General features: G+C 45.3%; 1 protein-coding gene across 5 annotated transcripts in view; it reads left to right on the top strand.

The window, feature by feature from the left end:
• Nucleotides 1-26,717, top strand: part of Myo1e (myosin IE) — a 184,260-nt gene that overhangs the window by 125,454 nt on the left and 32,089 nt on the right. For all 5 annotated transcript variants that reach the window (XM_004855726.3, XM_021237149.2, XM_021237148.2 and 2 more), the window contains 9 exons: nt 2,021-2,217; nt 5,472-5,552; nt 5,865-5,951; nt 8,425-8,511; nt 9,472-9,639; nt 10,552-10,637; nt 12,646-12,727; nt 17,478-17,584; nt 23,481-23,579. In XM_004855726.3, the coding sequence (XP_004855783.1) occupies nt 2,021-2,217; nt 5,472-5,552; nt 5,865-5,951; nt 8,425-8,511; nt 9,472-9,639; nt 10,552-10,637; nt 12,646-12,727; nt 17,478-17,584; nt 23,481-23,579 (994 nt within the window). The remainder of the gene's footprint in view (nt 1-2,020; nt 2,218-5,471; nt 5,553-5,864; nt 5,952-8,424; nt 8,512-9,471; nt 9,640-10,551; nt 10,638-12,645; nt 12,728-17,477; nt 17,585-23,480; nt 23,580-26,717) is intronic.

Below are 26,717 nucleotides of genomic sequence, written 5' to 3'. Positions count from 1 at the left end.
CCCTGGTAGATATGCTATACACCATTGATGGTCAGGTCTGCTACATCTACTGAGAGATGCCCACCCTGAAGCTGGCGGTCATAACTTGCGTGGTAGTGAAGGCCTCTTCTGTCTTGCATACTTTGGCCAATGTCTCTTGATTCTCTCAGCAACCCTACTTCTGTTCAGTCTGATTTATGAATATCATACTTTTACTGTGCAAAGGAAGTTTTAGCTCAGTGGAGGACACATCCGGATTCCTAGACTTGTGTTGTTAATATGGAAACTAGAAGAATATTAAATGACCATGAGCAGATCAGCACATTTGGTTTTGTTCACAGAGTATAAAAGGAAGCCTTTCCACAGGTCAGAGCATTTTTGTAAAACACTCCTATAGAGGATACACAGCCAAAAGGCCGTGAAACGATTCCTATAGAGAATAAACACCTTGTTCTGGCATTGTGCTTTTCAAAATGCATTCGCTGACTGACTCTCCTTGGAAGATATATACTGAGAAATGCCAGCCTATTACATCCTAGCACCATCTGTGCAATTCAAACAGATTAGCCTTTAATGGGAGGCTTGTGATTTTTGAGCATTATCATAAGGTCTTTAACACAATCTTTTTACCAGAGGGTTTGGTAAAGTTTTATGTAGAGAAAGAAGACTCAGCTGCAAGCTCAGAATTTTTTTTTGGAGCTATTAAAATCTTTCAGACTGGAAAAAATCTGAACATTCTTTCATGCCCAAGAATAGTGTCATTTATTCGTATTAGAGCATTTTGGCCAGGAATCAAGAAAACCTGGTCCAGGCTGGAGATGTAGTTTAGTGGTGGAGCACTTGCCTAGTATATGCAGGGCCCTAGGTTCAGTCCCTAGCACCACAAAAAGAAAGAATGAAAGCAAGCAAGCAAACTTCATCTGTCTGTATCCCAGCTTTTTCTTGGTGAGTTTCAGGGCCTGAAATCAAGTTGCCAAGGCAAGAGAGTCTCGATTTCTCTATCCAAAGACTGTAAACTACCCTGCCACATGTCCTTTGGATAAAAGGGTGAGCACCGATGTAGCCAATACCAGTCTCCTGCATTTCCCTCCTTCTACCACCCTCCCCATCCCGGAATCTTCTTGTAGTGTCCCTCTTTGAAACTGTCCAGGTCCCCTTTCACTTTCCGCCTGGTTCTCTCTCTCCATCCAAGGACCCCAGCATTGGGTTCTTAGATCCAGTCCATCCTAAGCTTTGAATCTCACCACAACTTTCAGCTATATCTGGTGTGGTCTGCAGTATTCCTGCCTCCTCATCTATGCACGCTCCAGTCCCTGCTCCATATCTGTACAAATCCTGCCCCTCCTTTCAGGGGTGGCTCAAATGCCCCACCTTCCTTCCACTTCCTCAGTGGGTAGTAAATGTTCCAAATTCCTCCAGACTTTGATTGTCTATGTCAAGTATTCAGCTTTTAGGAGATTTTTTTTTTTAAGCCTGATAAATTGTCTTCAGCTCATCTAGATTGTTTTCAAGATTTCTTAAATATTTTGTATCCTTTCTTTTCTTTGTAGTAACTCTAGTGAAGGTAAATACTTGATAAAAGGTTGATTGGTCATAATTATCAATTCAGTCATTACAGGTGCTTCCAGGTTTTGGAAATGATTCTTTTTTGGTGAAAACATTGCACCGAAGAGGAAGAAAACAATATTTGGAGCCAAAAAAAATGTTTCTTGATGGAGTTCCTGCCAGGCTGTCTTGGAGACATGTCCATTTTAGGCATTTCACTGTCATCTCAGTGGGAGGGGTTGGCCTGCCACCCTTCTTGGGTCACTGATCCGTATGATTAGAAGTCCCTGTCATCATGGGAACTGGCATACATAATAGGACAACTGGGAAAGACAAAGGAGATGGATGTGTGTGGGCTCGCTGCCTTCACCCAAGGGGAAGTTTTGGGGAATTAATGGTGGTGCCTTGTGTCTAGACACATACATGAACCTGCATGAATGCAGCCACATCCTTGGGAGGCAAACCGTTACTAAGATAAATCCTGTTTGTTCTGTAGTTTTGGCTTTTCCTGCCTATCTGCTGGGCATAAACCAGGACCGGCTAAAAGAGAAGCTCACGAGCCGGCAGATGGACAGCAAGTGGGGGGGCAAGTCGGAGTCCATCCACGTGACCCTCAACGTGGAGCAGGCCTGCTACACCAGAGACGCGCTCGCCAAGGCCCTGCACGCCCGCGTCTTTGACTTCTTGGTGGATGTAAGTACACAGAGGGCGGCATGGCCAGCACCAGGTTCCAGCTGTGGAGAGGGCTGCTGCACTTTCATGTGTGGGCTCATTCCTTCCACTCATGACCTCGTCCCTCTTCTCTGTCCCACCCTCTCACTGCTGCTGTGGAGTCTGCTATACAAGACACATTAGCTAACTCAAGGTGGCAGCGGCTTCTTCTGGACAACACACGCAGTAAAGCCAGGACTAGTGACTGGAAAGGAGGAAATCCATGGTGCCAGACTTTTCTTAACTCCTGTGCCTGAAGATTTGGTGATGTTGTATTTGTCACACACCGCTGCATAACAAGTTAATCCAAAACAAGTGACTTCCAACAATCAGCATTTATATTTCTCACAATTTCTGTGAGTTGGGCATTGGAGATCAGCTTAGCTCAGCAGTCTGACCCAAGGACAAACATTCTGTGGAGATGCTGATCAGACATGCAGTCCGTCTGACCGAGGTGGAGGAGATGGTGAAAGTCGAGTCCCACCTACAGCTGGTAGCAGGGGGCCTTGATTTCTCACCTCTCCTTTGGGCTGCTTGGTGACCGACACAGCCTGGCACTTGGTTCCCTGGAGTGAGTGATCTAAGACAGAGCACACGAGCAACAAGCCACAAGATTTTCAGTCCCTGATCTTGGATTTACGTGCAATGGTGCCTCAGTTCACGAATGCTTTTGTTTGCAAACAGTTTGGTTCACAAACAAGCATTTGGCAAAATTTTGTTTTTGTTTGCAAACTGCATGCGGTGATGAACACGACCATGACCACCTTTCCCGCACAAACCCGAACATGGCCATCTTTTCCAGATGGAACGAAGGAAGTTCATGAACCGAGGTACCAGTGTACTGTCTCTTTGGCATATTTGGTCCATTAGAAGCAAGTCACGAAGTGTAGTTCACCCTTAAGGAGAGGGGAATTAGGCTTCATCTTTGAACGGGAAGACTATCAAAGACATTGAATATATTTTAAACCTACCACAGATGTATGGGGTTTTGGCATAATCATACACACTTATATGCATATGCATGTAGTATATATAAATGTATATGACATATATATTCTGAAATGTCTTTCAGCACTGCAGAGCTGACAGTTCCAATCTATATTAATCACTATAGCCTTGAAATGCTCTAATAATAGCAAACACTTATATCCATATTTGCCAGATACTACATATTTTAGAACCAAAAATATCTCATTTAATTCTTACATCAACCTTGTGGCTTCGATATTACCTCTATTTTACACATAACTTAAGTGAGACAAAGAGAAGTTAAAGAATTTGCCCAGGGTCACATTGCTACTGTATGCAGTGGACCCTTGATTTATGAACTCAATCCATTCACAAGGGCTGGTTGTAACTCAAGCAGGTCAATTGATGGCTCAGGCTCCTCTACACAGCTTTCAAAGTCTCTCTCCTGTACACAGGCAGATCTCAGTGTCGTTAGAAAGACACTGGTCTAGGATTTCCAATTAACCCCACACAGGAAAGGATGTTGCATTGTTCTTTCCAGAACTCTTTAAGGGTTAAATCTGTATCTGAGATCATCTGGAAGCACAAGCAGCTGGCATTGGGTTCATAACTTAAGACTTTTGTCGTAAGTTAAAACTAAAATTCCAGTTGTAACTCAAGTTGTTCGTATGTCAGACTGGTCATAACTCAAGGGTCCACTGTGTGTGTTCTAGGAGCACCTACATTCCTAGCTATTCTGCACCTCTGGCTTTTAGAGATCATGTTAGGAACCCCGAGGGGACCCTAGGCAAGGTACACCTGCAAGGCCACTGGATCTAAGGAGTGTGTGTGACTGAATCCAGGCAGTAACACCTGCAAAGCTGCGATATGGTTAGGGGTAGCTGGACAAAGGAGCGGGTGACTTGTCTGTACTTCTCATAGCTACTTCAGGGTCAGATTGCTTGGGAAGGTAAAGGTCATGTGTTAGTTTGCCCAGATGCCTCATTTTACTGAGAAGGAAGTCTCAGGCCTGCATGTTGGTGGATTTGCCCAAGGCCCCGGAGCAAGAGGGTGGTTCGAACTGGGACTAGAACCCACAGCTCTTGTCTCTGTCCAGGGCACCTTCCAGCGCTGGACTTCTGCCTTCCTCCCTGTCATCCCTCAGCTTCTCTGTGGTAAGAGTGGATGAATGCCTGTGTAATTGACACTAATTCGAGCTGATGTTTACTCGGCACTTCCTGTGTGCTAGGCACTGGGCTTGGTGTTGTGTATCATTACCCATTAGCTCACAAAAGATGTGTCATGTTCTTTGCCTGGAAAAGATGTCTGGTGTTTCAACATTCAGATATTCACCACCTGCAGGAATTTTCCTCTTGGGTTCCTCCCTTCTCATCTCCCTCACTGACCGCCTCTGTTCTGTCCCTCCCTGGTGTCATTAAGTCTGTTCCATTGAATTGCATGGCCTTTTCTCACAGTGATCAGGAATCCACATTTAGGCATCATACTGCTTAATTTTGGCCCCAGGCTTAGCTTCTTGTCCACTGCAATCTTAGACATCCATCTGGAAAATGGGGGTAATGATAGTGTCACTGCTGTTATGAGAACTGTAAAGAGCCATGAGAGCTTTCAGCAAAGGCAGGCAAAGACGAAGGTTAAATACACATAAGCTGCTCTTATTATCAATTTAAAAGTAATTGCTGTTATTATCTGTAGACAGCTCATCTTCTCTATAAGCTCCAAACCATGGGGACTGCCTCGTCCTCGGCATTGCTGGCATACGGTGACGTGCTCACTAAAGAACTGCCAAATTGGGGGCATTGGAAATGACACTTACAGATTTTGTAATATTGGCTCTTCATGGGAACTAGGTTTTACTTTGATCTTCCAAGATGACATTTTCTTTTAATTTCTCAAGACTTCTTCCTGAACAGTTCATTATGAACTGAAAGCATGTACGAATAAAAAAACAGTAAAAAAAAAAATTCGAGCAGTATAAAAAAAGACCTGAGAGAAGCTAACTCTGCCAGAAATTAATGGTTTTCATCAAGAAACCTTTTTTTTTTCCTACTGAATCATTCTTTCGATGCTAGTGGTTTTCCAAAGTACTTGACGTTACGCTGAGACCTTTCTAAAGCTGCAAGTTCACCTGTCATCACGCTGGCCTGTTTCTAGCAGGCAGGGGTGTGTGCTGTGCAGTGTCCTGTGTGTGTCCCCTGCCCCAACCCAGTCACACTCGACTGTCTCCCCTGTGAGGAAGGTGAGTTAATTTACTGTTTACTTTCTCCCAGTCCATCAACAAAGCCATGGAAAAGGACCACGAAGAATACAACATTGGGGTCCTGGACATCTACGGCTTTGAGATATTCCAGGTAAGGCCACTGTGAATAATCGGTGATGACAGAAGGGGATGAATTTCACCTGGTCTGCTAAAAATAATTCTAGGCAATTAAAAAAAAAAAAAAGAAAAAGAAAACACCAGTCTGGCTCATTTTTGCCTTCATGAGTTCTTCATGTACCTTTACCAAATTAGTTTCTCCTAAATTTATGCTTCTTTCTACTGATGTATCCATCCAATGTTTCTGCTGAAGCTTTTCACATTGAGACATTTCATGAAATCACTAAAAAAATGACTTCTACATGATTTTGCAGAATGATTACAGGAAAGTATCTTTTTCTTCCAGAAAAATGGCTTTGAACAGTTTTGCATCAATTTTGTTAATGAAAAATTACAGCAGATTTTTATTGAACTGACATTAAAGGCGGAACAGGTAAGCACTCGCTCTTCCTCGGGCTGTTCTGTTTCTGATTTGTCTTAAAAGGTATAGATTTCTCTTTCAATACTAGCCTCAGATTTCAGTCCTGTATTAGGAAACATACCTAATAAAGTCCCGCAGAAGAACCATATGCCATTGCGGCATTTGAGTCTGTGAAATATAAATACCATCTGGCGCGTTTTCTTTCTCCTGCAGCTCATGGTGCTGCGAAGTCGGGCTAATGACTGGCTGTTCTTACTGCTCTCTGACTCATTGACCGAGTGGAAAATGGAGCCTCTTCCCAATCCCACTGTCTGTGCAGATACCGTGTTCCTAAGGAGCAACGCTGCTCGCAGACTCACAGCCCTCCCAGTCTTCCCTAAAAGTAAATTTATTTTTAACAGAGCTGACATTTTAGTTCTTGTTTGAGGAACCAGTCTTGCTCATGATTTCTTCTCAAAGTTAGGTGCAGATGCCACCTTATTCCTGCTGCCATATTGTTTTCGGTGCCACCCTAATAAAGCAAAGGCTGAGTGGCATAAAACAGCAGAAATTTCTTCACTCCAATCTCTGGAGCCAGAGCCCAGAGTCAGGGGTCACGCTTCCTCCAGAGGCTCTAAGGAGAATCCTTCTGGAGCCCCAGAGCTCCTCCTCTTCCAGCTGCTGGTGGCTCCAAGCATGTCTGGGTTGTGACGGTATCGCTGCAGTCTCCGCCTTCTCTTCTTTGTCTCTCTGACTAAACTTCCTTCTCCTTTCTTTTGTAAAGATGCCAGTCTTTGGATAACCCTCCGGCCCCGGTGCAGGATGATTTAATCATGAGGCCCTTAACAAAGGACAGCTACAAAAACCCTTTTTCCAAACCTCATATGCTGAGGTTGTGGGTGGACGTGAAATCTGGGAGGATATCGTTATACCTCCTACACTACCTAGGCCAAGGTGGTTTGGGGGCTGTTTGATTGTGGAAGTGTTCTTGTCTCTACTTAAGAGATACCAATGAGCAGTAGGTTTCCACATTCGCTGGACTCCCAGCCATCTGCTCCTGCAGAGTAGACAGCCGAGGAGAGCGTGGTAAGGACTGAGGTGGCAGCTGCTGGGTCAGTAACTGTGCATGGCATAGCTCATACTGGATTTAGAGATGGGGCAGTGGACACCTACTGAGCAATTTTGAGCAGGAAGTGACATGATCTGTTTTGTGTTTTTGCGAAGATCAGTGTGGTTCTGTAGAGTGGAGTGAGTCGGAGGAAAATAAACCTGATAGGAAGTTTAAATATCAGGAGTCTCCGATGGAAAATTGAGCAGGAAGCAATGGGGCCTTGGGCCACAATAGTAGAGGTGGAGCCACAGTAAGAGGTCCTCAGATCCTGCGTATATTATGGAGACTGGAGCCAACAGGGCTTGCTCAAACTAACAATAAGCTAAGAAGGGAAGAGTAATCAAGCATGATTCCTGGCTTTGGAGCTTGAGTAACAGGGTCAGTGACTATTTGCTGGAGGGTAAGGTTAGAAGACAGGATACGGAATCACAACTCCTCTGAACATGAAGTTTGAGAGGAAACTCAAATTTCCACCTGGAAATTTTAATATGGGGACTATATATGAGTCTGGAACTCAGCACCAAAGTTCAACATAAAGAAATAAAGTTCAAGGGTCATAACTTACAGTGACAAAGCCATAGATTGAAATCACGTAAGGAAAGAAGGCTGAAAAAAGACAAGTTGCCTCAGAGATTGGGCCCTGAGACTCCATCATTTATAAAACTCTGGAAAGAATAAAAGAACTAGCAAAGGACGCCAACAAAACAAATCAGTGGTAAATAGAAAACTAGGACCATGTGGCCCTCACATTAAATGAGCAGGTACTCTAAATGAGAAAGCCTCTTTTTGGGGGGTACCGGGGATCAAACTCAGGACCTTGTGCTTGTGAGGCAGGTGTCAGTACCAGTGAGCTAAATCCCTGGCCCACAGGAAAGCCTCTTTTTTTTTTTTTTTTTTGGTACCAGAGATCGAACTCGGGTCCTTGCGCTTGTGCATCAGGCAGCGAAACCACTGAGCTAAATCCCCGGCCCAGAAAGGCTCTTTTTAAAGTTCAGATGCTGCTCTGTACTATTGTCCTGTTATAATCCAAAGAGGTTTTGTTTTGTTTTAAACTGGACTTACTAGATTAATCCATAAATGTTGTCAGTTTTGTCGGTCAAAAATGGTTGTATTCGGCGGGGGATTTAGCTCAGTGGTTCTGGGACCTGCCACGCAAGCGCAAGGTCCTGGGTTCGATCCCTGGTACCAAAAAAAAAAAAAAAAAAATGGTTGTATGGTAGCAGTTTTGTATGGTTCAAACTAAATATGAAAATCACAAAGCTGTGAGATGTTCTTTCCTTTCACCTTTTAGGAAAAAAGAGATGAATCTTAGTCTTTGTTGAAGGGACTCTGGTTTGTATGTCCCCCAGCCCTGACCATAGTGACCTATGCTCGTTTCTGGTTTCTGTTCTACAGGAAGAGTATGTCCAAGAGGGCATACGGTGGACACCCATCGAGTACTTCAATAACAAAATCGTGTGTGACCTCATAGAGAACAAAGTTGTGAGTATTTATTTGGTGTGTTTCTCTGGTCATGGCTCACAGCTTTACACTAAGTAAGTTTTTGTTCTTTCTGTAATTGTTTTAGAGCAAGCAAGTTAACTACTCTAATTTGCCAAGAAATATAACAATTACGTTTGTTTTGTGTATATTGTGTATACGAAAATAGAACAGTTGGGGTTTTTTTCCTGGTAGTAAATATGAACATGAGTATGTGCATAAAATGTCACTGTTAAATGGAAGTAGTTATTGAAACCTAGAAGAGAACCGTTACACTTTCGGCATAGCGTGTAAAGAGCCATAAAATGGGCCCGGCCTGCTAGTTCAGTTATTACAAGTTCTAAATCTCTGGCCTTCAGAAATGACTCAAAAGGAAAGAAAAATCATGGAGATAGAGGTCTCTAAAGGACCAGTTCTCCCTCAGAAAGCCAAAAGCTGGAAACAGCAAAGGTATCCAAGACAACTCGGTCATTAAATAAAGCGCATTGTGTCAGCAGGGAAACGATAACGAAGAAAACTATATAAAACACGGGGAACTTTAAACAGTGCTCGGTGAAAAAGGCTAGCACACCATAGCAGAACATACGCACTGTGTAGCCGTATAAGCGAAGTCTGTGTAGGTAATAGGCAGAGAGAGAGCATTAAGAAATGAATTAGGGTCCCAGGGAAATGTATTCTGGCTCATTCAAGTCAGCCGAGTAGGAACAGGAGATCTGTGAGTGGCTTTGAATAAAACCAGAGAGAGCTCGCAGATCTCTGAAAGTGGACTTTTTCTTCCTCCTTAGATCTTGGTGGTAACTGGCCTTTGGGTCCTTAAGTGTATTCTTGCCTGAAGGGAGAGGCTCACTTTCAAGATGGTGTTCTAGTCTAGGAAGTGGTGTCCTTGGGTACAAAGGGTCGCATGCAGTGCTGTACATTTTGGAAGAGTCACTGGCTGGGGCCTTGCCTTCTTGCTGCCACCAGAACCCTCCCGGGATCATGAGCATCCTGGACGACGTGTGTGCCACCATGCACGCTGTGGGCGAAGGGGCCGATCAGACGCTGCTGCAGAAGCTGCAGATGCAGATTGGGAACCATGAGCACTTCAACAGCTGGAACCAGGGCTTCATCATCCACCACTATGCTGGCAAGGTTGGGACAGAGGCTAGGGTCAGCGGGAGAGGGAAAGGGCCATGGAATGCCTCCCTGTGTTCAGGCTTTGCATCTGAGATCTGTTTTCTCATGAGGCAAAAGAGACCCATGTCTGTAAGCCTCCCTGTATTGCATGCATTCAACAGGCAGGACCTATGAAGCATTTGAGGAAGAAAGACAAAATACTATTTATACTACTGTGTATTTTTAAAGCATGAATCACCCTGGTATACACAGTAACTGCCAAAGGGGTGGGTTTTTGTCTTGCCCCCGGCTGCAATCACAAGTTCGAATTCCTGGCCTATGCCCTCTGGGAGTGTAAATCAGGACCAAGGGCTCACTCTGCTGTGTGTTCTCCTAAAATGCTTGAATATTTGATGAGTATGGGGCCCAGGTGTGTGGATAAGCTGAGGTCATGGCTCTCAGGGGCTTCCTAGCCCTATCCAAGTCACTGGGCTTGTCTTTCATTCCAACTGGTCTCTGGGAACCAGGGCTCCTTGGCATGAGTTGCTGCTCAGATTGCTGCAAATTTGATAACTGTTTCTAGGGAAAATTGTTTCACACTGGATAACAAGGCCCATTCCAGTAGATGAACGAGCTTGAGTTTCATTTTGCCTTAGCTAAAATCTAGGAACAGCTGGAAGTTCATTGCTTAGACACCCTCATGGACCCAGTGAAGAAAGAGCCTGTGGTCTCAAGAGCTGACATCCTGGTCACAGACATTTGAGGCTGCTAGGCAGTATGTGCTGGCCTTCGCCAGCTAACACACCTTCAGGGGACCCCTCACGGTGAAATCCCAAATGCTACCTTTGGGAATAAAAAGCATTCTGGTGGGGTTAGCTGTACATACCTGGATTTTTATCCACAGAAATACATAAAGGATACAATCAGGTTTCTTCCCATCCTTGGCAGGTATCCTATGACATGGATGGCTTCTGTGAAAGGAACCGGGATGTGCTTTTTATGGATCTGATCGAACTCATGCAGAGCAGTGAACTGTAAGTGTCCCTCACCTCATCTGATACGTGGTATAGGTTTGAAATATTCAGTATCAAAACTAACAAAGGTGGCATTGGAGTGGTTGACATTTTGCTCCTTTGAACTGTTGAGTCTGGTTGATGATTTTGACTATTTGGTTTCTCAAAACTGCTTTCTTTATTCCAATCTCAGCCTCTCCCTATGCTCCTAACACTTCCTGTCCACAAATTCCGAGTGATAGCTGTATGCTCGGCTGCACCACTGTTGGTACTGTTGCCAAGAAGTGACCATAGTGGGTTTGGGTTAGGATGGCCCTTTCTGACCATCTAAGAGCAGAGTGGTCTGGTTCTCTGACATTTTGTTCAAAGAACAAAGGTAAAAGAATTTTCCATCATCACTTCATGGCTGACGACTTAATAAGACCCACGTTAACCCGAATCCCTGACACACTTGGCAACCCAAGAATTCTGGGACTCCCAGACACTGCCTGAGCTACAGGGCTGGAATAGCAGGGAATCCCTCCCGCAGGCTGGAGGGGATCTCAGGACCAGCCTGGTCTCCTTTCTTTCTTTTTTTTTTTTTTTTTTTTCCTTTCCTTCCCTTATCCCTGCAAAGCTTCTTGAGTTTCTGGGCCACCGCCCATACATGCCAGGCAAGTAGGAAGTCGCCCAGCCTTCTAGCTCTCAGAATTCTTAGAGTTCCCTCCAAGACAGGATGCCCTTCCTGATCTCTCTTATTTCCCGTCATAACATCCAGGTTGACTTCTCTCATCAACAGCAGCAATCCCGGTAGCTTTCTCAGAAAATCCTAACCACCAAGAAAGAAAAGTTTCCTTTTCAGGGCCCGGTCAGAAGTGTTCCACTACCTTTAGCTCTCTCCCTCGACACCCCAGTCCTCCTTCCCCGCCTTTGCCCGTGTTTCCTCACACTCACACCAAATCTTGAAATGTTGGATCTCTTTTCATTCAAAACACACAAAATCAATTTGCTCTTCTCTAAAAAGGTCAGGTAAACCACAACTCCTGGCTTGTGGGTTTGGTAGCAGCCAGGTGAACACTCACTTCCAGAGATTGTTTTAAGTTATTCAAATTCCTGCCAGTTTCAAGAGCTGCTGATGGTTCCACATAAACACCCATCATGTAGACATGGCATGCTGTTTTATTAATGTATTTGCTCCAAAAAAACCCCACTACAATTATGTCTAGCCAAGTGAAAAGTGGATTGCTGGGGAGACTTCCTGGAAGTCACCAGATGGCCAGAAGGTCTCTTAGGAGGAAATGAGTTTGGGTGTGAGTGTCAGATCGCCAAGTTACGTGGATCACTTTCTTCACTCAGCCACTTAGGAAGCACCTACTGTGTAGCAGCCGTCAGATACCAGGGCCACTAAGGTGACTGTGTCATTGTCCCTGCCCAGGTGCTGTGAGACAGGCAGGTCAACACAGGCAGCCCAATTGGAGCTAGAAATGAAGCTTCCGCAGCACTTCTCATCTCAGAAGCAGTTTGTCACTGTTTTCTGTGTGGGAGTGGGAACAGTCTATTGCTGGCAACTAGTGAGGAGAGGTCCCTGGTTCAGGACAGCGCCACAACCCACCCTCGGAAACAGTTCTCCGGCTGTGACTCAGTGTGCCTGGGTTCAGAACTGTGCTCTGCACCTCAGCAGTGTTTGCCTCAACTCTGCACCCTTCCTACAATCCCGAGCTCCAGCTGCCCTGTCGTCCCGAGAGCCCACAGTGGCTTCTGTCATGTTCTTCTGCCCAGCTGTGCCTCAGTTCCAGGGAGCAGGGATGTTCAAAGGCAGAGTTTGAAAACATTTCTCAGGCGGAGACTCTGAGGTACTCATCTCCTAGAACTCTTCGGTCTGTGGATCATTTCCCGAGGCACATCTGCCGGCTCGTCCTGAGTCAGATGGCCTTTCTTCAGCCGAGGTTCTGAGCTCTGGACGGCACTACACCCCGTTCTCTGGAGAAGCAGGCTTCCCGCCCTCAAGGTGGTTGCACATTGCTAATCCTTTGTCTTTCTCCTCTGCCAGACCTTTTATAAAGTCTTTATTTCCTGAAAATCTGCAAGCTGACAAGAAAGGACGCCCAACTACTGCTGGAAGCAAAATAAAGGTTAGTTCTATTTGGGGAAGTTTATCGATTCTCATACTATCTAGGGCTCCTGGGCGGAGGTCAGTGCGATGCAAGGGCCTGGTAAAAGAGATGCCCACAAGTACTAGCGCTGCTTGTAAAAAGGTTACAGGATGTAGCTGTATTGCCATGACTGTGCTGAAACCCCAAATGGATATTAAGCATCTCAGAGCTTAATAGTCAGCGGATGATAATCAGCTACTCTCTAAGAGGAAATGGCTCTAAACTGAATCTGGAAGAATTTATGTTAAACTAGCAGAGAAATTTTGTAGTTTGGAACCATGTTTTGGATGTTGATGACAGTTTTCAAGGCCAGGCCCCAAACCTGCCAACCAGAGATCATTACTTGCCTGAAACTCAGTTTCATCTTGTAGGGACAATTTGCACATGCCTCCTCCCTGGGTCTGGCTGTGAATCACATGTGTCTCAAAGTCAGAAGGAATTCTCCATATTTTCAGGAGTCCCTTGTGGGGAGAGCTCTCTCCGAGCCATTGGGTGATGAAATTCAGTTTTCTTAATTACATTCTGTATGCACCTCTCCACACAGAATGCAATTAAGAAAACTGAAATTCACAGGGCTTTGGTGGTTCAGTTGCCCATGTTCAAATCCCTAGCTTTTACTCTCCGTATGATTGCCAGCTTGTTACTTAACTCCGGGACCTCTTTTCCTTATCCAGAAGACGGAGATCTTAGTGCCTATCTCAAGGGGCACTGTAAAGATTAAATTCAATAATTCATCGAGAGCATTTAACACAGTGGCTGAAACATATTATGCACAAAACTCTGATGACTTCCTCTTATAGTTTACCTTGCATACACATACCTTGTGCTTGTTCGACTGCTTACTTCTGCACACACACTTTCACGTGTGTGGGCTAGGTCCTTTCTGGATTGACTATTCCCCCATGCTCTCTGTGTGCAAATCCATCCTGGAAAACCCAGCCCCGTGGACACCAGTATTATTACTGTCCATTCTCTTTTCAGGCTCTCTTCTCCAAGTGTTTCATGTGCGGAGCATGCCTCTCTAGCATCTGGCAGGTTTTTTAAGGGCAGAAACCTGGCTAGAAAAAAGGAAGCAATCAATGAAAGCTCATAGCAGTAAAATTCCAAATGGGCTGGGGATTTAGCTTAGTGGTTCCGCCACCTGCCGTACAAGCACAAGGTCCTGGGTTCAATCCCTGGTACCAAAAAAAAAAAAAAAAAAATCCAAACAGGAGGCATCCTTGGGTTTTGTGGGAAAAGTCAGATGTGAGCTGGTGCTTTGGTTTGTGGGTCTTTTTTGTTTGATTTTGTTTTTTTAAAGAGCAAGTCTCAGAGTGTTGCTGTGTTGCCCGGGCTGGTCTTCAGTTTCCTGGGTTCATCTGATCCTCCTGCTTCAGCCTTGAGTGGCTGGGACCATAGGTGTGTGCCACTGTGCCCAACTTTGCAGGCTGGGTTCTGAGCTGGCAGGTAGCACTGGCCTAAGGAGATCATGTCCAGAGAGCTGGAGAAATGTAGGTCCCGTGGTCACTGGGTTGAGTTTTATGTCGCAGACTCCAGATGGCATTTCCATGAGGCTCGGGTATTCATGTCCACATGATGTTTGTGACTCATGCCTTCACTTTGGGGTCCTGGATGAAGATTAGCTCTGGGCTGCAACGTCTGGTCATGAGACTGTCACGTTCAGTCTCAGAGGCCCCGATCACCCGGGTTGTGATGACTCACTTTTTAGTGGTCTGGATTACAGACTGTACAAAGGAACATGGAGCGGACAGGGCTCATTTTCTCCTCCTTTGAAGATTTGTTTCCTGTCTTTTCTTCACATTTGCCTCTAGGATGACAAAATTTGGGCCATTTCCTAGGGAGGTCAGCTGAAGCAGCTAGCTTATGCAGAGGGATGGGAGTGTGTCTTTTACCCCGTCAGCCTCCTTGGGGAGCTGTGTCTGTCCCTATGTCTGCGTGGGGGTGAACCAGGAGTAGAAGCCTGCTCTTCCCCAGGACACCTCACAGAAAGCCATACCCAGCCTCTTGGACCTTCTGTAACTGCAGCATTTTGCAGATGTCCCCAAGTGTCCTTTTAATGATATCCCCAAGGTGTGTGCATAGGACGTCATCCTGAATTCCTTGAAGAAAAATAAATTCATATTCAAGGTAGTTTTTACTGTTGGACCTTTTGCATTCTAATTATTTAAAAATTTAAAGCTCATGTATACTATAGATTCTAGAGGGTTTAATTAGTAGAATATTCATTTGGTGAAATTCCCATTAACTTGATTATAAATAAAATTGTATGTATTTAACGACACTTGATTCGGAGATTTCCCTAAATTTCCTTTTCCGGCTGGAGGAGACTGATACTGAAATAAGAGTGAAAGACTGATGCTGGGGAAGCAGAGTCAAGCCCTGAGAGCCCAGGCTGCAGCTTGACACAGTGAGCTGGAATGCGATGGAGGGGCTGGGGCCTGGCCCATTCTGTTTGTGTCATCTGTTCCATCCTTCGGATTAGGGTGTTGGAGACCTTCTACTTTATCCCACCCTTGCATCATTTGCAAACAGGCTGAGGCCAAGAAAAGCCTTGTCACTTGTTGCCCCTCGTGCTTCTAACCGAGCTGGCTGCCTGCTCAGGCCTGTGTGTCCTCCATCCAGAGAGCAGGAGGGCTGTCCTCCCCTCCATCCTGTTCTCTCTGCTCACCCTGTTTTCATATACTCCCTTCTGTGGAACGAGCGTCACCGGTATCTTTCTGTTTTAACTTCAGGACGCCCCGAGAGCTAATCCAGTTACTGCTTTATAACCACCTAGTGAAATTCAGGGTAATTGTGATGGCTAAGATGTATTCTCTGTTGATGCAATCAATTATTCCACCACCCACTCACCCGATAAATCCATTTCTGCCACACTGAGTGAGTCCATACCTCTCTTAGGAAGGCGAGTAGCACTGCGGTAGAGACATGGGCTTGAGTTCTTACAAGCAGGCTCTGTTGCTTACAGATGGTGTCTTCTTAAGCCACCCTTTGTTCCCATAAGGCCCAGTTTTCTCCAAAAACAGGACTAACCATGGTAGCTGCTGCTTGGGGCTGGTGCAAGGCAGGCGAGATAACCTACTTGTCTCCCCCATGATGGATGTTCAGTAACTGCTATCTAGTGACCATTCTGACCCAGAAAGAACTATACCAAGTGGCGCAGAAACCAAACTCATGGCCGCCTGTGGTGCTTTCTTATGCTACAGGGAGAAGATGGTATGCTGTTAGATGCTTAGGGCTCAAAAAATCTGCAGTTATTCTTGGAAATTAAAAGTTTTAATGAAATAAAAGATTAGAATCCAAAGTTAAAAGCTAACAGATTCAGTTTGGAGACTTCAAAGAAGGCTTTGTTCTAAGCCCTTCTGCAGTCCCTCTCCAACTTCACCTTCCTGTTGCAAAGATCATCAGATGTGTTTTCAAGGGCCAAGCTCCCTCATCCAGAAGGCGAGAGGCAAGCTGCTCCATCAGAGGGCTTTGCTGTGGTCAGGGAACCCTTGCAGTCCTGGCCTCATTTCAGGCATAGCACAGAGCGCTGTAGTCTGCACATCTCAGCAGAGTTTAAGACACTAGCGAACATCTTGCTTTGAATATGCCCAGTGGCTTTTCTCAAGGGTTTCAGGTTTCCCACACCCATGAAAACAGCAAAGCCCTCACTGAGAGAGGCCTGGCTGCTGAAGGCACATCCCTTGTGCTGACTCGGATGGTTTTCAGGCTTTGGAGATTGCTTTTCGCTATTTTCTTTCAGAGGTTTTCTCTCTGTGTGCTGATTTGCTTGGAGGGAGAGTGCACCCGGGGCCACATCCTCGGCCACAGGGTGCGGTGGGAATGCTGATGGGAGCCGACTCCTTGTTCTGCAAACACAGTGTGAGGTTTTGATGAACTGAAATCCACCCTAAGCAGTTCTGGCTTCATGGATGTGGTTTTGTCTACTTGAACTTAATTCTATTTTGGGTTCTGAGTGCGTAGGTAATAATAATGATTCTCTGTGGAATAGCTTAGCTTCATGAAGTTATCTACCAGAAGATAGTCAGATCTTCAGGCTCATAAAGGGACATACTGAGGAAAAAGTAGAATGAAAGGGCATACGTGAAGTTTATAAATTCTGAGATTTTTATGGGTCTCACTCCTTTAACTGGAGTTTCCATTATTTTAGTCAGATGATTCTTCATTGATTGCATTGCCAGAAAAGAGAATGTAGGGAACTTTCAGATTTTTATCCTTGCTCATAATTTTTTAAAAATTAATGAGAACAAAGAATTTGCAAAGGGCTTCAATCAGTATAAATTAATTTTTTAGTAACTGACATGATTCCTTGTACCCCATGAAAATAATTGTATGTGAGGGCTTACTTGGGGTTTTTTTTTTTTGCATTTTTCTTATTATTTTTTTAGCTTTATTACAAATGCTTTCAGCAAACAGATTTCCAACCCATATAAGAGAGAGAGAATTGGGGCTGGGGATTTAGCTCAGTGGTTTCGCCGCCTGCTACACAAGCGCAAGGACCTGAGTTCAATCCCTGGTACCAAAAAAAAAAAAAGAGAGAATCATCATAAAAGTCAGCAGAGCTTTACAGACATTTAGTAGTCCTGACTGCGGCTTAATGAACAAACTGCCACTGAGATGAATTTGTAGCTATCTGTTTCCTCAGTGGAGTCTCACATATCCCCTGTGAAGGTCGGTCTGGTTCAGAGAAGGTTCTGTACCCCTAACTGGTGTCATTCTTCCTGTCTAGAAACAAGCCAATGACCTCGTGAGCACCCTGATGAAATGTACACCCCACTACATCCGCTGCATAAAACCAAATGAAACCAAGAAGCCCCGCGACTGGGAGGAAAGCAGGTATGGTTCCGCAGGAGGGTGGGAGGGGATGGGCTGGCTTGGGTGCTGCGTGGTCCCCTTGAGCCCCTGTCCAGGGGGAGCCTCTTGCATCCTGGACAGGAGCAATTTCACTTGCCCACAGTGGCTTTTCTTATGCATCCCGTGTCTTCCATTTTTCAGGATGAAACCAGTATATTTCTTCCCTCGTTGTCTTCTAAAATGTTAACAGGGCCCTTTGGTTCAGAATTAACAATTTATAATGCCAGTCTTGACCAGTCTGGTAGCAAATGGAAAAATAAAGCAAAACCTACTTAGTACTGCAGAGTTATGATGGTTTTCAAATTAGCTTGAGGCTGAGTAGAGCCCTTAACACCCTGGCTTCTGACTGGCGCCCTCGGGATGAGGCCTCAGGTGCATAGCTTGGGGTTTGTGGGAGGGACCCAAGGCCATGGCAGAGCAAGCTACCAGTCACTGGGGCTCAGGGAGATACCAAGGCATCCTAGAGGGCCTGGAATTCCACTTAGGCACCACACAGCCAACAGGAAACCCACGGGGAGGACTCAGGGAGCCTTCCAGCCCTGACGGCTGTGGAGACCCGGGGTGCTGGTCCTCCCACAGCTGCACGACAACATGGGGCCCTGAGCTGAAAGGTGCCACCCCCTAGGGTGGCTCCTCCAGCTTTGGACACCTGTACCCTTAGGTAGCTACAGTCCTCCTCTAGGTCACTTTAGTCCTGACCCTGGGTCTCTGATCCACCATGAGCATCGTTTTCAGGACTTACTTCACTAGTTGGAAGCTCTCCTTCTGGCTTGATGCTTCCTTGGATCTCCCCTGGCATATGCTCATTCATCAGCAGTTCCTCTGTGCCCTAGAAGGGGGGCCATTCCCTCTTGGTCATTCCCCTGGGTATTCTTAGTTTGTCTCCTACTTTTCTTTGTTTTTGTTATGTTGTTTTGAGGCAGGGTCTCACTATGGAGTTCAGGCTGGCTTTGAACTCACTGTGTTGTCCAGACTGGCCTCGAATTTGCAGTGATCCTCCTGCCTCAGCCTCCTGAGGGCTGGGATTACCATGTGCCACCATGCACGCTGCCCCTTGCTTTTCTAAACCATGTGACTCAGTTTCTCCTTTGAGGCCAGGACAGTAGCAGCACTGTCCTCTGCCCTCCTAAGACCCTGAATGCTTCTCAAGGCTGAGTTGGAGTCAGGAGCGCCTGAAGGGCCACTGCTCATGCTCCCTGAGTTTCTGGCTTTGCATTTAAAAAACCTGCAGTGGTGCTGGTGATGATCCCCCAGGCGCCCACCCTGAGAACCCTGGTCTCAAGCCAGGACCCGGACCGGGATTTGGAATGACTGTGTCCTGGGGCTGTCCTGCTCTTTGGTTTCTGTTTGTTTGTTCGTTTGGTTTTTTGCAGTACTGGGGATCGAACTCAGGACCTTATGCTTGCGAGGCAGGTGTGGCACCACTGAGCTAAATCCCCAACCCTTGGCCTGCTCTTTGGAACTAAAAGGGTCAGCCTAGACTCGATCTGCCCCCGTCTGAGGCAAGGACCCTCTGAGGTCTGCTCCCCGTGGCCCTCAACACACTCTGTCCATGTCAGGCTCACATGCACTCCTCAGAGCCTCTTGAGCACACGTCACTCCCACACACGTGCACACAGGGTCAAGGGCGGCTCCATGGGCAGCCTCAGAAATAAACGACACGTGACTTAGCAGAGTTATTGCCAAGAGGTGCCTTAGCCTGCACGTCTCCTGCTTCACACCATCCATCTGCCATTTCTCCCCCAAAACCCTAAATGAAAACGTCTTGTGCAGTAGCAGTGCCAGCACACCCTCCCTTTCCCAAGTTATGAAAGCCCCTGTGATCTAGAAATGGTGTTCCCAACCCTGATGCTACCTTTTCATGAAGTCCAACCGGACATGTTAGAATATCAGAAAATGGAGGAATTAAGATGGCGGTACTTTTTATTCAGTAAATCCTCAGAGCACTTCCTGGTTGTGTTTTCCTTTCCCTCTCACTTTCTTTTCTTTCTTTTTTTCCTCCCTCCCTCCCTTCTTTCTTTCCTCCCTTGATCTGAATTTCAGCAAAGAACATGATACCACACTATACATTCCCAGGAGGGGGTTTAAAGAGGCTGTTAATTGGTCCCCTGTAGAGTGGATTTGCCTATCCTGTGAATGGCTTCCTGGGATCCCCCTTATTCCAGGTGCAGGTTTATTAGGAGATGGTTCCACTCCGGCCAGGAGGGTGGAGCAGCGTGTCCTGTGAGGATTACTCGCTCAGGGACGTCCTGGGCTGAGAGGCTTCCTCGTCCCCCAGGTTTATGGAGTATGGGGTTTTCCTTCTCCTTCCTGGCTGAGTTCCTCTTCCTGGATTCAGAATTGCTGCCCTCAGGAGTTCCCATTGAACTGCTGGAGTCATAATGACTCCTCCCCAGAGACAGAAATGTCACAACTTGAGGACAACCAGATTGGACCTAGGCCTGGTGACAGCACTCCTTGGAATTGCAAAAGTCACCATGGGTCCTTTGCTGATGGGAAACTGCACAATTTGCTAGACTGTCCTGCTCCAGGAAAGTTCTGTAAGAAAGTTTCTCAGTGGTGGAAGTGGTGATGAATGAGTTCTTTAATTTACGTGATTCATGGGCAAGGAGCATTTCTGCTTCGATCAACAGGTCGTGCGTCCCTGGCCTCAGCCCAGAGTGAAGCCAAAACTGGTGAAAAATACTTTACCAAGAGCAAACATCTGAGATGGGCATTCAGCGTGTGTTTGCCTTAGGCCAGTGGTCAGTTTGGGTTTGGAAGATGGGGAAAAAGAAAATCACTTACTTTCTTGAATGAGATTTCTGCCCCTTCGTTGAATAGCACCCGTGCTCTGTCTTGCCTTCCCTCTCCCCACCCTCACCCTGCAAATGTGGATGCTGAATAGTCACTCACAGAAAGGAGTGGACTTTTCTAGATGTCAGCAGAAGTAAAATCAGCCAGACTTGAGACTGCATTCTGATGCCTCAGTTCCCCTGTGGCAGCCAGGGCTCCACCCCTTTCCCCTGCAGCTTCATCTGTCCCCTCAACTCCCACCGCCCAGTGCCACAGGCCTTTACCTTCCTTGTGGCTTTACTGTCCCAGGGCCCTCTGCCTCTTCTTCTTTCTCCATACACAGTGAACTCACTTTGGAGAATCCTCTTCCTGCTGTGAAAACTCCAGCTCCCTCCCTGTTCCCCTGTCCTGGCTTACTTATTGTGCTGCACAATAACAGCCCAGAACCAAGTGCTTTGTGTGTACAGTACCCAACTAGAAGCTAAGAACTCATGGCCCTGCCCTTGTTTTACAGCAGAGGGTGCTGAGTCACAAAGCTGCCCCACAGTGAAACCCAGCTCCAGAACTTGCTCCAGCAGGAATCCCAGCACTGACCTTGTTGGTGTCCCCAGTACCTTGCACAGACCTGAGCGCACCTGGTGCATGGAGGCATAGTTGAAAATAATGGTTTTCCAGGGAGCACTGCTGGGAGATGGCAGTAAGGCCCCTGCGTGAAATTGGGGTGCATTGCCATTTCACAGCAGATTGGGGCCCTGCTCCCTGGAGCCCATTGTATTTGTCAGCTGTCTGTCATTGTGACCACATACCCAACTTCAGCAGCTTGGAGGAAAGCTTTATTTTGGCTCATGATTTTAGAGGGTGTGGTCCATGGTCAGCCAGCCCCATTGCTTTAGACCTGTGGCAGGCAGGAGGGATGTGGTACTGGAAAGCCCCTCACCACCTCCTAACAGCTGGGGAGCAAAACAGGAATGGGCAGAAACCAGATATAGTCCCCAGGGCCACGCCCCAAGACCCAGTCCCTTCAGGTAGGGCCCACCTCCTTTCTCTGACACTTGCCAGTATGCTGCCCCACTCTGATCATATCCATGAATTAATCCACTGATACAGTTATAGCCTTCATTATCCAGTCACTTCCCAGAAGCCCTCCAGCAACCAAGCCTTCAACACATGAGCCTTTTCAGGATTTTGGATCCCAACCGTGACACCCATCATTAGTGCCTTTGACCTCAAATGTACCAGACCAGGGGAATATGAGCACCTAACTCCTACCACAGTGCAATTCCATCATCCTAACTTCCAAAGAATTTTAGCAAATAACAAGTTTCCAAGTATCGAGCCAGCCTGTATAACGTGCAGCCCAGACCCAATTCCCAGGATGTGTGATCACATAGCATTCAGTAACTGTCCCTGGGTGCTCAGGATGCTGTTTCTCAGCAGAGGGGAGGGGCTCATGATGTCATCCCAGACCTGCTGGGCCTTCTAAGGCAAGGGGCTTTTTTTCTGATATGAGAATACCTTTGTGTGGGCCGGGGATTTAGCTCAGTGATGCCACGCCTGCCTGGCAAGTGCAAGGTCCTAAGTTCAATCCCCAGTACGAGGTGATAGCTGTGTGTGATAATATCAATCTAAGGGCTTTCTTTCTGCATCCATTTTCCAAAATACAGTGCTAGATTGTTACTATTTAAGCTACCTAAACCTACAATTCAGATGTATTTCAGACTGTTTTTAACTTAGACACTTAAAATTAATATCTTCATACACCTTTCTTAATTTACATTAGAAAAATCCTAGAAGTGTAGTGTCGTTGTCTAAAATCAATATTAAATTTAAGATTCAGTAATAAAACAGCCCCAGCATCACTTAAATTCAAAAGCTAAAAATTCTTTACTTGCATAGCAAGTTCAAGACCAGCCTGGGCTACATAGCAAGACCTTGTTCCCAGAAAGAAAAAAAATTCTTTCTTTAGTCTTTTGAAAAAATACTATTTTTTTTCTGGCTGTGGTAGTGCACGGCCATAAACCTAGCACTCAGGAGGCTGAGGCAGGAGGATCGCTGTGAGTCTGAGGCCAGCCTGGGCTACATAGCAAGACCCAGTATCAAAACAAAACAAGAAGGGCCGGATATTTAGCTCAGGAGCACTGCACCTGCCTGGCGAGCACAAGGTCCTGAGTTCCATCCCCAGTATCAAAAAACAAAACAAAACAGCAAACCTACTATTTTTATTTATAATCAAAATGACAGGTATATAGGATTTGTTTGTTTGTTTTAAAGTGCCAAGCATTGATCACAGGGCATTTGGACTGAGCTATATCCCCAGCCCTTTTTCAATTTTTGTTTTGTTTTTTGGGGGTTTTTTTTGTGCCCAGGGATCAAACTCGGGACCTTGCGCTTGCGAGGCAGGCGCCGGAACCACTGAGCTAAATCCCTGGGCCCCTTTTTTAATTTTTTGAGTCAGTGTTTCACTGAGTTGCCCGAGCTGTGCTAGAACTTGTGATCCCCTGCCCGAGCCCCCATGGTGCTGGGATTGTAGGCAGGTGCCATCATACCCAGCTTTTATTTTTTATTTTTATTTAATTAATTTATTTGTTTACCATAGAGGCTGGGCCTCACTGTGTGCTAGGACTCGCCTTGAGCTCCTGGACTCAAGTAGTCCTCCCGTCTTAGCCTCCTGAGTACGGGAGACTACAGGCACATGCCACCATGCCTGTAGGTTCTCATTTTACTGTCATTCTGTGAAATTACTTTGTAATATCTTCTTCTGTAGTTGCTATAGAATTATAGTATTCCATAGTGTTTTAAAATTTAATATTATCTGAGAGGTCATCTTCATGTCTGAACACTACCGATTATAGTCTTTTTAATGTGTTTCCCTGCAGCTTGTAATTGGGGACTTAGGAGATGGTTGGCCAGAGGCTGGGGGAACGGATTATCCTCTGCTGGGCTCTTGTCATAAACAGTTGTGTCCTTTAGGACTGGTTTCTTTGATTTACCATGATGTTTTCTAGAGTTCTCCATTCCTTGTGTTGCAGGGTGATATCTATTGTGTGGATATACCACATTTCACTTGCTCATTCATTAACTGCGTCCCTTCTCTGTGTTACAGAGTAAAGCATCAGGTGGAATATCTGGGTCTGAAAGAAAACATCCGAGTGAGGCGAGCTGGTTATGCGTATCGGCGTGTCTTCCAGAAATTCCTGCAGAGGTAAGGAAGAATGTCACTCCAGCCTTTTTTTTTTTTTTTTTTTTTCGTTTGGTACCTGGGATCGAACTCAGGTCCTTGCGCTTGCACAGCAGGCGGCGAAACCATTGAGCTAAATCCCCGGCCCATCCAGTCTTTTTTAATGTACTCACTTAAGGTATGTGATTCAACAGCTTTTTTCTTTTTCTTTTTCTTTTTTTGTACTGGGGTTGAACCTAAATTCCCCCTACTGGGCTCAGACTTGGAATCCTGCCAGTGTTTTCAAGAGTCACCCATATTATGACATGTCTACATGCCATTCCTGTGTAGTTGAGTAATATTCTCTTGTGTGGCTATACCCTGCTTCCCTTGCTCATTCATTGCTAGGTAAACATCAGTTCTACTTTTTGGCTATGAATAATGCTACGGTGAAAATCCATGCACAAGTTTTTGTGTGGACATGCTTTCATTTCTCATGGGTTTATACCCAAAAGTGGGGCTGCTGAATCATCTGGTAGCTCTAAGTTTAACCTTTTGAAGGAAGCACCAGGTTGTGTTGGAAGTGAATGGACCACTTTACAGTCCCATGGCATTATTTAAGGCTCCAATTTATCCCAGTCCCCTCCAACATATGTTAATATGTGACTAACCCTCCCAGTGGGTGTGAAGTGGTAGATTTGCATTTCCCAAGTGCAAATGTGATATTCATATGCTTATTGGCCCTTTGTATTCCTCCTTAGAGAAATATGTGGTAAGGCCCTGTGCCTGAGTTTTAGGACATTGTGTATTTTTTTTTTGAGTTGTAATATTATTCTTTTTATCATCGCCATATAGAATATATCAGTAGTAGTTTCATTGAGCTCTCTGTGGAGTGTAACCCTCAGGTTCAAGAATTTAGGGTAATTGTGACTTAGAAAGGGCTGAGCCTTAACTTGACTGAGTGAATTAACAGTATGAAAACAATTGCAAGAAAATATTTAGCCTACTTAGGAAATAAGCTTCAAGTATTTAACTTCAATTTTTTGTACAACCCATGTTTAAATTTAAACTGATTTTTTATATTTCCTTTAAAGCGTATTGGCTGGACCTGTACTTCAGTGAGTCTTATTTTGTGCTACTTGCCTTTGAAAAGGATAAAACTGAGTGTACTTAGATATGATGTCATCCCAACTTCCCGAATGACTCTGGAGAGTTCCACTGTGCTGTCTACATCTATCTAATTCTCTTTATGAAATGGGGAAGAAAAAGAAGAAAGTCAAATTTAGCATTTTAGTCAGAAAACAGGATGTAAGGATTTTTTTTAAAAAATTCAAATCGAATGTAACAAAGAACGAGGAGGCTGAAGAAGGGGTGCTTGACTGCGGTCCTTGAAATTCAGTACTTCTACTGAGGCACTTCTTCCCGGGAGCCCTTGTGTCCTGTGCCATGAGATTAAGACAGCTGAGCCACCCACTGGAGGCCCTAAGAAACGGTCACTCATTCTTTTTTTTATTAAGTTTATTGGTACATTTTAGGTATACAATACAGTTACATTCATCATTGGGAACTTGTACCTTTACATGTTGTATCTTGGCTCTTATTTTTCCTCATTCCCCTGCCCTCCCTTCACCCCCTCCACCTTTCCCTATTTACAAAGACTATGTTTCCATTTTTTCCTTTTCTCATGTTTTTCCTTTTCCCTTCTTTCCTTTCCCCTACCCCTCCCACTTCCCCTACTCCTTTAAACCTTTTCTTCCTTTTTCACATTATCAGTTATACATTTTGATCCTTATTTACACTTTTAGTTTTTCACACCAGAGAAACTAGTTGGTATTTACAAATGGGCCACTCATTCTGATAAAGGAGAAATGTAACTCCCAACCTGTTAGATGTCAAATGTGCCGAGTTCATGGTCCTACAACTTCGAAGAATGAAGTCTCGAACCAAAGGAAGAAGTTAGGAGAGTTTTAGTGGAGATAAGGAGAGAAGAACAGCTCCTGGATTTCCCAGAGGGGTCCTGAGTGGGGCGGTCAGTGAGGCCCTCTGTCATCTATCTGTAGGATTACATGTATAGCCACTCAGCTAATACTGATCCAGTAGGGAAGTGGGTCATGCAGCAAGGGTACTGGAAAGAACAAAGGCATTTCGGGGAAGGGATGGGACCAGATGCTCTGGTCACCCACCTGGGCCACTGATGCCTACCTGGACTTCCTGAACCAGGTGCTAATTACAGTATAATAGCAAGTCACTTCGTATCTGTTAGGGAAGCATGGAGGCCTGGCCATTGCATCTTTATCCTGAGGCCTTCTTCATGCGCCTCCAGCGACAATTCTGATGTCCTTATTTTTGTGCTGACTTTCTCAACAGCCCAGTCCCTCTCTGACTGTATATTAATTTCTCTCTAACTTAGCTGCCTATAATAATTCCATATAATAAAGTCTCACTAAGTTCTCACATATTTGAGTTTCCCAAGAATTTGGGAGATAGGTTAGGCCCTCACTGTTCGCCAAATTAATGATCCAGTATACCAGTAGGACAAGCAGGAGCGTATGAAGAAATATTCAGGGCATTGATAAACGTACAGAGATGTTGTAGCGCCATAGCGCCCTTCATTTGCTGGGGAACAAGTCAGGTGTTAGTTGTAAGACTTTGACTTTCCTTGAGCAGATCAGCAGTGCTTGGTTTGAACAGGATTTCTCAACCATACCTACTGACACTCTGCGCTGGGTGGCTGTTTGGGAAATTGTTCTGTGCATTGAGGGTGTTTCCTGTCCCCTTGTCCTTTACTCACTAGATGCCAGTATTGTACCCCTCCCAGTTGTAACAATAAAATGTGTATCCAGACGTTACCTAATGTTCCCTGGGAGCACACCCAGTTGTAAACCACTGGCTTAGAGCATCATAACATTTTTTGCCAAACTGCATTTCTTTGAAAATTGCTTTTTTGAATTAAGAGGAAAAAATCAAAATATATGAAGCAGTGAATTAAAAAGGATTTCTTCCGTCTTTCCTAATCCAGAAAGGTCCACCCTCAGTAATTCCAAAATTCAATTTGTAATTTTTTCCTCTTCTGCTATTTTTTATGTATTTGAGTCTCTGTTTTTGGTTCCCAAGTTCTCTCTCATGGGCACTGCTATTAAACAGTGAAAGAACTCCTCCCTCCCACATAATTTTAAAAACCAC

The sequence above is a fragment of the Heterocephalus glaber genome, unplaced genomic scaffold, assembly GCF_053883595.1.
Source record: "Heterocephalus glaber isolate CG9 unplaced genomic scaffold, H.glaber_assembly_v1.0 deba00001689, whole genome shotgun sequence".
NCBI lineage: Eukaryota > Metazoa > Chordata > Mammalia > Rodentia > Bathyergidae > Heterocephalus > Heterocephalus glaber.
The sequence above is the reverse complement of the archived record's forward strand: the minus strand, read 5'-3'. Positions and strand labels throughout refer to the sequence as shown.